At 40.2% G+C, this 13,186-nt stretch overlaps 1 protein-coding gene across 27 annotated transcripts in view; it reads right to left on the minus strand.

Moving 5' to 3' along the window:
* LOC129771300 (potassium voltage-gated channel subfamily KQT member 1) overlaps window positions 1-13,186 on the minus strand; it is a 1,095,885-nt gene that overhangs the window by 326,883 nt on the left and 755,816 nt on the right. For all 27 annotated transcript variants that reach the window (XR_008742331.1, XM_055774795.1, XM_055774796.1 and 24 more), the window contains one exon: window positions 1,405-1,593. Coding sequence is in view for 26 of the 27 variants with exons in the window: in XM_055774795.1 (XP_055630770.1) it covers window positions 1,405-1,593 (189 nt within the window). In the remaining variant the exon portion in view is untranslated. The remainder of the gene's footprint in view (window positions 1-1,404; window positions 1,594-13,186) is intronic.

The raw sequence follows: 13,186 nt of genomic DNA on the forward strand, positions 1-13,186 counted from the left end.
ATAACGATTTTGCACCTTCCGCTGCTATACTCGAATCGAGACGGGATGATCTACGAGAACGACTTTCGGACACAGTTCCTTCAGGCAGTGGAAATTATGCAGCGTTGCTAAAATTTGCTGAAGTGGTGCTTGTTGAAGATTGAATTCATATGACAAAAGTTGCTGACTGCGGATGAAGAGATGCTCTCACAAACATCCCCTCCGAGTACAATTTCCTTTCGCATTCCAAGTGGACACATCATTGTTGGAAAGGACCCTCCTTTCCGAGGAAGCAATCGACGAAATCGGTTTACCAGGCGGAAAGAGGATATTGGATTAAGTGCGCAACTTATGGAGATGTGAATTTCACAACGAGTCGAAATGGCAGCTCAGACAATCCATGAATTTACCCAACGGTCCGCCGGGAGCCTTTCGTCCTTTCGACTCTGGCACTTTGCAGTAAATTCCGGCTTTTGACCTCTTTCTCTTCAAATTGAGAGGGGAGGTTTTCATGCATATCATCGAAGAAGACGAATAGATCGAGCTCTCGGGCGAGAAGCGAATCACAGCTGGGAAGTTCCGGTCTAACCCTGGCTTGGTATATCGCTCCTAAGCAATCACAAACAATTTGACTGTTCGGTCCGTTGCTATTTGCGCCATGGATGTTTATTTATTGCATTCATCCGGTGTCCGTTACACCAACCAAGGAAAGCATTTCAACAAACAAGATGACGAATTAACTTCAATTTAGGGCAATCCATAGCTGTCAGTGGTATGCATTTTGCCGCAGGTTGGATGTTGCCGATGCAGAACGACGTTGTCTTTCGTCAATCGAAACGACATTCAACTTTGGCACGATGAACAATGTCCTTTCGGTGGGATCACCGCCTGATTGGGGTTGCGGCAATCCTCCGTATGCCGTTTGTCGTTGCTGATGCACAAATATCATAAGCCACGAGACGATGAAAATCAACAGAATCCGCTAACGCCACCACGCTCTTGAGAGCTGCGATCGCTGGCGATGAAAATTTAATTAGAACTTTATCGACCGTCACAAACCTAATTGATTTTTGTTGGCCGCTCTCTCTCTCTCTAATATCATCGGGTTTAAAAGGGGTTTTTGCGTCGACTTGGGATGGGAGAAAATTTGCACTAACGATAATGTCTTTCAGAAGATGACGTTGCTTCGCTCGATTAATTAAGCGCCGGGAGCTGTTCTTCGCTGACAAGCTGCTGGTCTGGCCAAGTGAATCATAAGGAGAAGATAGAAAAAAGAACCGTGGAAGAGTATATCGATGTTTAATTTCTGTCATAAATCTGTTCTTCTTTACGATCGGAGCCGTCGCACTTGAGGGGGTTGGAAGAAATGTTTTAGCGCTGGAGGGAGGGGATATTTGGATAAGGTAATTCTTGCCATATACTTACACACAGACATGGTAGAGGATCGCTTTGAGGCCTCGTGGTCGCTCCAGGAAGTTGTAGACCCTGCTCTGCAGCCGCCTATAACGGGCGTCACGACGTGAGCCCCGGTTATAGTTGAGCGGCTTCCCCAGCAGAGACATTCGTGGGCGCGCAAGCCGGTCGGCCCTATTTTTGTCCGATAGTTTGCACGCACTGGAAGAATAAGCAAAAAGAAAAAGGAATGTGAATATAGTTTATTCGTTTCGTTTTGGCAAAATGGGAGTTGATTTTCGGTTTGCTCATCAGTATTGCTATTATCGTAATTAGCAATAAGTAAAACGACAAGATATTATTAGTAACCCAACTAATAAAAAAATTTAAGTAGAATATTTCGTGAACCCTTCTTCATACTTTTTGTTGTTGTTTCTTTGAAAGATATAAAATGACAGAAAACTTAGCTTATACTGGATGATATTTGAATTATACATGATATAATTGTAAATGAAATAATCAATGATGAATTGCAAACCTTGTATTGTTGTATCTACTGTACTAACCTAAATCTATACGTGAGAATTCGGTTATTTTATAACATTAAAAGTAATAGTAATTGCTATTATAATCTATATATATATATATATATATATATATATATATATATATATATATATATATATATATATATATATATATATATATATATATATATCTATAAGTTACGGACAGGTGTGTCAGAGAACCCTACAATAGATTATCAACAGCAGCTGCATTGCCGCCACCCATGGCGGTATCAAATTCGAACGGCATAATTGCCGCCAACAGATAAGCGCGCGAGGTGCAGATTCAGCGATCCCGGAGACTGGAAATGGGAACATAAACATCTCGACAGCATCGGTTCGCATCATCGGATAAACATAAACAACGGACGGACAACAACAACGGCATGGAATGCTGACGAAGTGTTTTGTGATTAATAAAAGCATTTGGAAAATAAAATCTAGTTAGTTCTAGTTAGGACCTGGCGCAGTCAAGTGTTAGTTTTTTAAAAAAAAAACCCGAACGTTGCCCAGCTACTATAACTGGCGCGTGTCGGTAGTTGGTGTTAAAAGTTGTGTTTCCAGCGTTGCAGCTATTTTCGGCGGATTACCGAAAATTTGTGGAACAACAACGAGGCACCCGAGCCACGCTCTATCAGCTACCGCGACGACAACATATCGCCAAAGTGAGCAGTGATTTGTAAGTAATTTATTAAGATTAGCTTATGTAAAAGTGCTAGTGTTAAGTTTTCTCCCAACCGAGTGAAAATTGGTTGTATTTTTTTTTGTGCAGAAATAATTGATTACTGATTGATTGATTTAGAGTGTTAGTTATTATTACCGAATTGTGTGAATTTAATCAATTTTCCAAGAAAAATTTGCAAAAAATTTGAAAAACGGATCCTTACCAGCTCCAACAACGTGTAGCTGAATTAGAAGCCGCGGTTCAGGACCGGGATGACCACATCCAGCAGCTTGAAATAGAAGCAGCAGGTGCCGCTCACGCTGTGCAAGCTGCTCGCGTAGGTCAAGCAGCAGCAGCAGCAGTACCTAACATTAATCAAGAATTATCTCCAGTGGAGAGGATTGTGAAATCCTTACAGACTCCACAGATAATTAGGGATTTGCCATGCTTTGATGGCAACCCAGTTAAACTTCATAGCTTTATTAAAGCAATTGATAATCTTATTCCTCTACTTGAAGCCGCTAGGAATACCCCCGTGTATAGGGCCTGGATACAAGCAATAAGAGCCAAAATTCAAGGCGAAGCAGACGACGCAACACAAACAGCATAATGCCTCCAGAGAAGATCCCCCACCATTAGGAATTGATCAGGTAGTCTATCGGGACGACCAGGCATTAAAGCTAAAACCAAGAATTGGTTCGAATCTGCTCTTGTAACGGAAGACAAGAACCAAACCTACATAGACGAAAATAACAGAAAATTACACAAAGCAAAAATGCGAAGAGTAAGATAATAGCGAGAGTAACCTTTTCTCATTCAAAAAAAAAAAAAAAACAATCATAAAAACAATTATAATATCAAACTTACTTCCTCGAACAACATTCTAATGTTTTTTTTATTTTATAGGCGACGATAATCATGGACATCAAGCTAATTTTATATCTTGTATTTTGTAGTAGCCCACTATGCGCAACCAAGATGGTTATCACGGATCTTAGCAACAATCCCGGATTGCTCATATTGGTAACAGGAAATAGCTTTTTAAAAGACGGCGATCACAAAATCTATCATATGATAGACTTAGAGGACTTTCGGCCAAGTTTCGATGAACTGCAAGTCATTATCGATGGACTCGCCTCGTTTAAAGACTATTCAGAACTTACGAATATTTTAAAAACTAAATTTAGTAATATTCAAAGTCTCTATTTCGGCCTTCTCCCAAGAAAACGTACCAAAAGAGGATTACTAAATTTTGTAGGAACAGGAATAAAGGAAATCACAGGAAATATGGATCACGAGGACTTCATTGAAATCTCTAACGATTTGAATAAACTGAAATTCAACAACCAAGAATTGATAAGTGTCTTCATTGCGGCGGGACTCCTCATGATCTTATTCAATGCCCGGTGTACAAACAACGAGGGGAAAAACTCAAGCGTTCCTTAAAGGAACGTTCCAAGCGGACTTTTGCAGAAATGCTTAAGAGTTCCGTGCCAACGACACAGGACAATCCCTACTCCATTCTGCAGAACGACGAGCCTGTTGCTGACGCTCCCAATGCCGGATGTTCCGGTACATCGCAGGGTGCCATCAGGAAAAGAAAAATTACTTCTTTTCCATCACTCCCCAGAAAGAATACCGAAACTTCCCAAGTTGGAATGAAGCCTCGAACTGAACGTGCTGAGAATAGGCCGAAGCAAGTACCTCCCGGTTTACGTGGTCATGCTACCAACCAGGGGTCCTCAGCACTTCCCGGAACAACAACGAACACGTCTGTTCCATTTTCGCGGTCGAAGCAACAGCCACTACCTGGCCTGCTTGCGCTTTCAGACCTTGTGGATAACATTTTAAATGCTTTAAATATAAATGATCCTCTTAAAAGCATAGTATTATGTTTGCTTCCGGTTGTGAGAACATTTTTGAAAGAAAAATGTGGCTTTTTAGCAGCGTACATTTCCCTCGATGCCTAATTCAGCGCAAGAGGTCAAGGATTTGACCACTGTCATACAGTGGAATTGCAGAAGCATCATCCCTAAACTAGACCAATTTAAATTTTTAGTTCACAGTTCTAACTGTGATGTATTTTCTCTCTGTGAAACATGGCTTTGTTCAGCCGACGAGCTGAATTTTCACGATTTCAACATTATTCGCCTAGATCGTAACGACTCGTTTGGTGGCGTACTATTGGGGATCAAAAAACGTCACTCCTTCTATAGAGTCACTATCCCATCGATTACAGGCATTGAAGTTGTCGCTTGCCAGATTCAAATCAATGGCAAAGAACTCTGCATTGCTTCGATATATATTCCTCCCAGGACTACTGTAGGCCGCCATCAGTTCTTTGATATTATCGAGGCATTGCCGGAGCCGCGGTTAATCTTAGGTGACTTCAACTCCCATGGAACAGCATGGGGGTCACTCTACGATGACAACCGTGCCACGTTGATTTATGATCTGTGCGACAACTTCAACATGACAGTTTTAAATACTGGGGAAGCAACAAGGATAGCCAACCCTCCTGCACGGGCAAGTATGCTAGACATATCACTTTGCTCTTCTTCATTATCCCTGGATTGCACATGGAAGGTAATCCAAGATCCCCACGGTAGTGATCACCTACCAATAATTTTATCGATCGCCAATGAATCAAAATCTAGTGAGTCAGTCGATATTGCGTATGACCTCACGAAGAATATTGACTGGAGAAAATTTGCAGAATTAATATCTGAAGCAATCATTTCGATGCATGAACTTCCTCCCCTTGAAGAGTATAATTTTATATCAAGTTTGATTTACGATAGCGCACTTCAAGCTCAAAAGAAACGTGTACCGGCTACCACTTTCCGACGTCGTCCTCCATCACTTTGGTGGGACAAGGAATGTTCAAAGGTCTACCTTGAAAAATCATCCGCTTTCAAAAAATTCAGGAAAACTGGATCAGTGGAATGGTTTCGAAAGTACCAAGCTCTAGAAGCCAAACTAAAAGGTCTGATTAAAGCAAAAAAGCGTGGATATTGGCGGAAATTCGTCAATGGTTTGTCAAGGGAGACCGCTATGAGTACTCTTTGGAATACGGCTAGGAGAATGCGTGGCTGGAACCATACCAATGAAAGTGAGGAATACTCTGACCGTTGGATTTTCAAATTTGCAAGGAAGGTTTGTCCCGATTCTGTTCCTGCACAAAGCGTCGTACGCGATATTCCGCTCCAATGCGATTATGAGAATTTTTCGATGGTGGAATTCTCAATTGCCCTCCTCTCATGTAACAATTCAGCTCCGGGTTCGGACAAGATTAAATTCAACTTGTTGAAGAATCTTCCCGACTTGGCAAAACAGCGTTTGCTGAACTTGTTCAACAAGTTTCTGGAGCTGAATATTGTCCCGCATGACTGGAGACAAGTGAGAGTGATAGCCATACGGAAACCCAACAAGCCGGCTTGCGATCACAACTCGTATAGGCCGATTGCAATGTTATCCTGTATTCGCAAATTGTTAGAGAAAATGATTCTACTTCGTTTGGACAAGTGGGTTGAAGGGAACAATTTGCTGTCAAATACGCAGTTTGGCTTCCGCCGAGGTAAAGGGACGAATGATTGTCTCGCGCTGCTATCTTCTGAAATCCAAATCGCATTTGCTCGCAAAGAACAAATGACTTCCGTTTTTCTCGATATCAAAGGGGCATTTGATTCAGTTTCCATGGAAATTCTCTCAGAGAAGCTTCATAATCGTGGACTTTCACCAATTCTGAATAATTTCCTGTACAATTTACTGTCAGAAAAGCACATGTTTTTCAATCATGGTAGCTTGAAATCTTCTCGATACAGTTTTATGGGCCTACCGCAAGGCTCCTGCCTAAGCCCCCTCTTGTACAGTTTTTACGTCAATGATATGGATGATTGTCTCACTAGAGACTGCACGCTGAGACAACTTGCAGACGATGGAGTTATTTCCATCATGGGTACTAATCCCGTCGCTCTGCAAAAGTCGTTGCAAGATACCCTGAACAATCTGTTCACGTGGGCCCTCAAGCTGGGTATCGAATTCTCTACGGAGAAAACTGAAATGGTCGTTTTTTCTAGGAAGCACGAACCCGCCCAATTCCAGCTTAACCTATCCGGCAAAACGATCCAACACTCTATGTTTTTCAAATACCTAGGTGTATATTTTGATTCTAAGTGTACCTGGGGGGACACATTGCGTATTTGAAACAGAAATGCCAGCAAAGAATCAATTTTCTCCAAACAATAACAGGAACATGGTGGGGCGCCCATCCAGGAGACCTCATTCAGTTGTACAAAACAACGATATTGTCAGTGTTAGAATATGGCAGTTTTTGCTTCCGATCAGCTGCCAGGATTCATATTCTCAAACTGGAGAGGATACAATATCGTTGCTTGCGTATAGCCATGGGGTGTTTGCATTCGACACATACGATGAGTCTCGAAGTTTTGGCAGGAGTACCCCCGATTACTTTTCGGTTCACATAATTATCCTACAGATTTCTCATCCGTTGCAAGATCATGAATCCATTGGTGATTGATAACTTCGAAAATCTACTCCAACTGACTCCTCAGTCAAGTTTTATGTCTTTATACCATGAGTACCTTACCCACGACGTGCACCCTTCACCAGGCATCTCTAACCAAGTTTGCTTCCCTTACTTCTGCAATTCCTCTGTCATTTTTGATCTGTCCATGCGACAAAAAATCCATGGAATCCCAGATCACCTACGCTCCGATTCTATTCCGCCGATATTTTCGGCAGAATATGGGAAAGTTAGATCTGATAAAATGTTCTTTACTGACGGTTCATTCATAAACGGGTCCACTGGCTTCGGCATCTTCAATGAAAATTCCAGTGCCTCTTTCAAACTCAAAGATCCTTGTTCCGTGTATGTCGCAGAAATGGGTGCGATATACTATGCTCTAGGGATCATTGAAACACTGCCCATCGACCATTATTTTATTTTTTCAGACAGTCTCAGCTCAATAGAGGCAATCCGCTCAATGAAAGTTGATAAACGCTCATCTTATTTCCTAACAAGAATAAGACATCTATTGAGTGTTTTGGTCGAAAAATTATTCAAGATTACCTTAGCATGGGTTCCCTCTCATTGCTCGATTCCGGGGAATGAGAAAGCGGACTCGCTAGCTAAGGTGGGCGCTTCAGAAGGCACACTTTTTGAAAGGCAAATTGCCTATAATGATTTTTTTCACATTCCTCGTCAGGACACACTCGTTAGTTGGCAGCGCATGTGGAGTGAAGATGAGTTCGGTCGTTGGTTACACACGATTATCCCTAAGGTCTCGACGAGTGCATGGTTCAAGGGATTGAATGTAGGTCGTGATTTCATTCGCGTGATATCTCGGCTTATGTCCAATCACTACAACCTAAACGCGCATCTCTATCGCATTGGGCTCGCAGCAAACAATCTTTGTGATTGTGGCGATGGCTACCACGACATCGAGCATGTTGTTTTGTCGTGTATCCGGTTCCATGCTGCTCGCAGACAGACAATCGGATATCCCCGTCCGGGATATCTTAGGTAGCCGTGATCCTGATCTTCTGCTTCATCTATACCTGTTCCTCAGAAACGCCGATGTCAACGTTTAATGATGTTTCCTTCGTTGTGTCCCCGTTTCATATCCCTCCTATCCGATCGATAAACTTTTACTTAGTCGCGGCAATACATACACACACTCTTTACAGATGCACGGGCCGAAGGTTGTGCAGTCCACTGATCATTCAACAAGAGCCAAAGGTTGTACCGCTCATGACGACTCTACACGAGCTGATGATTGCGCCGGCTAGTGACCATTCTATCCTGGATTCCTCGAGAAGACGCACCACGCTAGATATGGGGTACAGACTAGGGAGCGTTGCTGATTAATGGTCAGCTGCATCCCAATAGGAAGTAGCCCGTGTCGGGCACACGTATAGAGCATCGAAGGCTGCAACATACCAATTATGAGAACACTTGTAATACTAACCTCGAGCCAACCGCGAGTAATCGGTTACATATTACTAACATAGTTGTAAGACAAAAATTGTCAAAATATTGGACTCCCGGCCCCGTCAGGCTAACGCCACATGTGCCTTAATAAAAAATATATTTTGGAAAAAAAAAACCAAGAATTAATCACAGAAAACAACAGGCAAATAAAAATCAATTTAAGGATGCAAGATAGAATAAACGACATTATAAAGCAATTGAAATATCAGCAGGCATTGATAACAAAAAATTTAGTAGGGAGTAGAAACGAAACAGGCTACAGTAGGGATTTGAAAGTACTCAAAGAAGTGCTCAATATCAATGTAAACCTCGATCATTTGAAATTCCATATTGAATGCATCATAGAATCGATTCATTTAGCAAAACAAAAAATAATATCAAAACACATTTTATATCCAGATGAATTTGAATTTGCTTTAGAAAAATTAGAAGAAAAGGGAGTTGCTATCAACAACTATGAACAAATTTATGATTTTCTAAATATCATCGCTTATTTTAATCAGTCAAAATTAACATTTGTTATAGAAATTCCAGTAATTGAAAAAGAACCTTATAGTTCTTTAATTTTAGAAACAATACCAAGAGATCACAAGGCACTTAAGTTACCATCGAAGATTGCCATCAAGTGTTTTGTGATTAATAAAAGCTTTTGGAAAATAAAATCTAGTTAGTTCTAGTTAGGACCTGGCGCAGTCAAGTGTTAGTTTTTTAACAAAACCCGAACGTTGCCCAGCAACTATAACTATAAAAAATATTTTTTCCAGAATCTTTCAGGAGGTGATAGACGGTTATATTTCACGAAAAAAATCCTTCTACGCATATGTTAGAATTTCAACGATGACAGACTTATAGAACTTTTTCTTTGTTTCGGATTCTGTTGGCTCAAACTGACTCTACATTGAAAAGTATGCTACGTAATCCGATTTTGTTGCTTTCATTTGAAAGATGAGAAAATTTAGTACAGGATATAGTAGTGGAACATCTAAATTAGTGGATTAAAATAACATTTTTGAAGTGGAAAATTTAAAAGTTTTTTTTTATTTGTAATTATTAATTTTATCCTAAAAATTCATACTAAACTTGATTGTTTCTATCAATTGTATCTACAATTTGTTCTTTGACGCCCAACTTCTATCTCTCTTAATTTCGCAGCAATATCGATATAAACAATTCCTGATGAAGATTCAATCAAAATCTTCAAAAATCGCGATTTTTAATCCACTGTACTTATAAAAGCCACTTAAATTTCACCTTAATGCTGAAAGGTTAATTTTTTTTCTTGAAATTATTCATATTTGAATTATAAAAAAAAAACTTTTTTTTTCAAACTGTATACAATCGAGTCCTAAATTTTACATAATCGAATCATATATAATCGAGTTTGTATATCATCGAGTTTGTATATAATCGAGTCCGACTTGCACGAGGCACTAGGTTAACAAAGAAAATATTGATTAAGTATGTTACTCAAACTGAATTGTAACGATCACGCAGGAACTGTTCAATCACAAAGAAATGTTCGAATAGTTTCACAGGAACATTTTCAGTTGATTTCAATATTCCGGACATATTCTTCAGGTTTGATTTAACGTTCGAATTAACATCTCAATAGAACTACTATCTTCAGCGTTTTTCTCAGGTTTTTCAACACTTTCTAGTATATCGGTATCTGGCATCAGATCACAGCAAATCACGTTTTGGTCCTTTTTGCACTAAGTATTAAAAGACATTGAGCAATCGAACGGTATTGTACCGTCGACATCGCTCACGACACATTAATTATGCCAGCGGAATATCACTCCCGTCCATGTTGGTTGTGCTTTAAAGTTAGGATTTCCCAGTTTCTGGACAAATTCTCAAGCCATATCCCGAAGAATAGAAGAGGGGTAAATTATTTTGTCTAGCTTGACAAGACAAAAATTCATTGACCACTCCAGCTTCTCGATTCTGACCAACCTTATATGCTTTTGGTCTAGATACAATTTTCCATTCCGATTCCATTTTTACTTTAGTTTGAGTAGTGTTGATACCGCACTTTGTGCAATACTGAAATTATTTGCAGCTTCAGACCCCTTCCGTCCATATTTTTCGACCTGCTCGATGATGCTCGAACCTTGCGCAATGGTTAGCGTTTCGATTGTTCGCTTGAAAGGTTTCTCGTGGTTTTCCATACTTGAAAAGAAATTGTTTGATGACACGAACACTCCGTCTTCACTTTCAAGGGCAATTGAAATCTGAGGTAATAACGCACAAAAACATGTACGCGAAAATCAATCGAGTTAGGGAGGTGAAAATCCATGGAAAAATGAATCAAAACACATCGAAGTTACGGACAGGTGTATCAGAGAACCCTACAATAGATTATCAACAGCAGCTGCATTGCCGCCATGGGTGGGTGGTATCAAATTCGAACGGCATAATTGCCGCCAACAGATAAGCGCGCGAGGTGCAGATGCAGCGATCCCGGAGACTGGAAATGGGAACATAAACATCTCGACAGCATCGGTTCGCATCATCGGATAAACATAAACAACGGACGGACAACAACAACGGCATGGAATGCTGACGAAGTGTTTTGTGATTAATAAAAGCTTTTGGAAAATAAAAAATCTAGTTAGTTCTAGTTAGTACCTGGCGCAGTCAAGTGTTAGTTTAAAAAAAAAAACCCGAACATTGCCCAGCAACTATAACTTATATATATACATATATATCCTGTTTCGCAACTCTCCCTTACTCGATGAATTTCATGGCACCTTTGATTTTACATGCATTCTTCTCTCCCTAACTCGATACCTCCCTTACTCGATGCCTCTCTTACTCGATGGGCTTTGTTTCATTTTTCCATGGATTTTTACCTCGCTAACTCGATTGACTTTCGCGTACTTGTTTTTGTGCGTTTCTAGCTGTCATTTCAATTGCTCTTGAAAGTGAAGACGAAGTGTTCGTATTATCAAGGATTTTTTTTTTCAAGTATGGAAAACCAGGGAAAACCTTTCAAGCGAACGATTAAAACGCTAACCATAGCGCAACGTTTGAGCATCATCGAGCAGGTCGAAAAGTATGGGCGAAAGGTGTCTGAAGTTGCAAAAGATTTCAGTATTGCACAAAGTACGGTGTCAACACTATTCAAGCAAAAGGAAAAATGGCATCGGATGGGAAAATTGAATGTGGACAAAAAGCGTATAAGGTTGGTTGGGAACGAGAAGCTGGAACGGTCAATGGAAATTTTTGTCAATCAAGCCAGAGAGAATAATTTACCTCTCTCAGGGTCTATTCTTCGGGAGAAGGCTTGCGAATTTGCCCAGAAACTGGGAATTCCCAATTTTGAAGGAAGTTCTGGATGGCTAAGTAAATTTTTAAAACGGTAAAAGATGACATTTCGGAAGCTATGTGGCGAGAGTGCCAGCGTAGATCTCAGTGTAACGGACAACTGGATTTCGCAAACCCTACCCAGTATAATCGCCGAGTATGATGCACGTGATACTTACAATGCAGACGAAACAGGACTTTTCTACAAATGTTTGCCAGACAAAACATTTGCATTTCGATCAGAAACTTGCCACGGAGGAAAATATTCGAAATAACGTCTGACAGTCATGTGTGCAACCAACATGGACGAAAGCGATAAACTACCATTGCTGGTCATTGGATAGAGTAAAAACCCACGGTGTTTCAAAAAGAAGAAATAATTACCAGTGATATACGAGAGTAACACCAAGGCCTGGATGACCTCTATTCTTTTTGAGAAATGGATTATGCAACTTGACGAAAGATTTTCCAAAGAAAATAGAAAGGTATTGATTCGGGAATTATGTGTAATGGGAATGTATCATACTTATATCTCTTTCTCATCAAAGGTGGTCATGTTCGTTGATAATTGTACAGCGCACCCAAAATCTCTCCAACCAAAGCTTAAATCGATAAATTTGCAGTTTTTTCCACCAAACTCTACTTCAGTAGTTCAGCCGCTGGACTTGGGCATAATCAAGAACCTGAAACAGTACTATCGCCATGAATTAGTAAAACGAAGACTGCTAGAAATGGAGGATACAACGGTATTTTTTTCCTTTTTACATGCATGTTATTCAGCACTCATACTGTATTCAAATATACTCTAGGACCCTTCAGATATATCGTTATTGGATGCAGTTGAATTACTTTCACGCTCTTGGATAAACAACGTTAAATCTGAGACTGTTCAAAATTGCTTCAGGAAAGCCGGATTTTCCATAAATGATGATGATGATATTCCGCTGGCAGAATTAAGGCGTCGTGAGCTTGCTGCTGTCGACAGTGCAGTACCATTCGATTGTTCATCGTCATTTGATGAATATTGCGAAATGGATCAAAACGTGATTTGCTGTGATCTAATGACTGATACCGATATACTGGAAAGTGTTGAAGAAGCTGAAAAAAACGTTGAAAATAGTAGTCCTGTGGAGTTAGAAGAGGTTCAGGAAGTTTCAGCTGATTGTTTTGAAATTACACCTTCGAACGTTAAATCGAACCTAAAGAATATGTCCGAAATATTGCAATCAACTGAAAATGTTCCCGTGAAACTATTTGAACATT

This window comes from Toxorhynchites rutilus, chromosome 2, assembly GCF_029784135.1.
Source record: "Toxorhynchites rutilus septentrionalis strain SRP chromosome 2, ASM2978413v1, whole genome shotgun sequence".
In the NCBI taxonomy this organism is placed as follows: domain Eukaryota; kingdom Metazoa; phylum Arthropoda; class Insecta; order Diptera; family Culicidae; genus Toxorhynchites; species Toxorhynchites rutilus.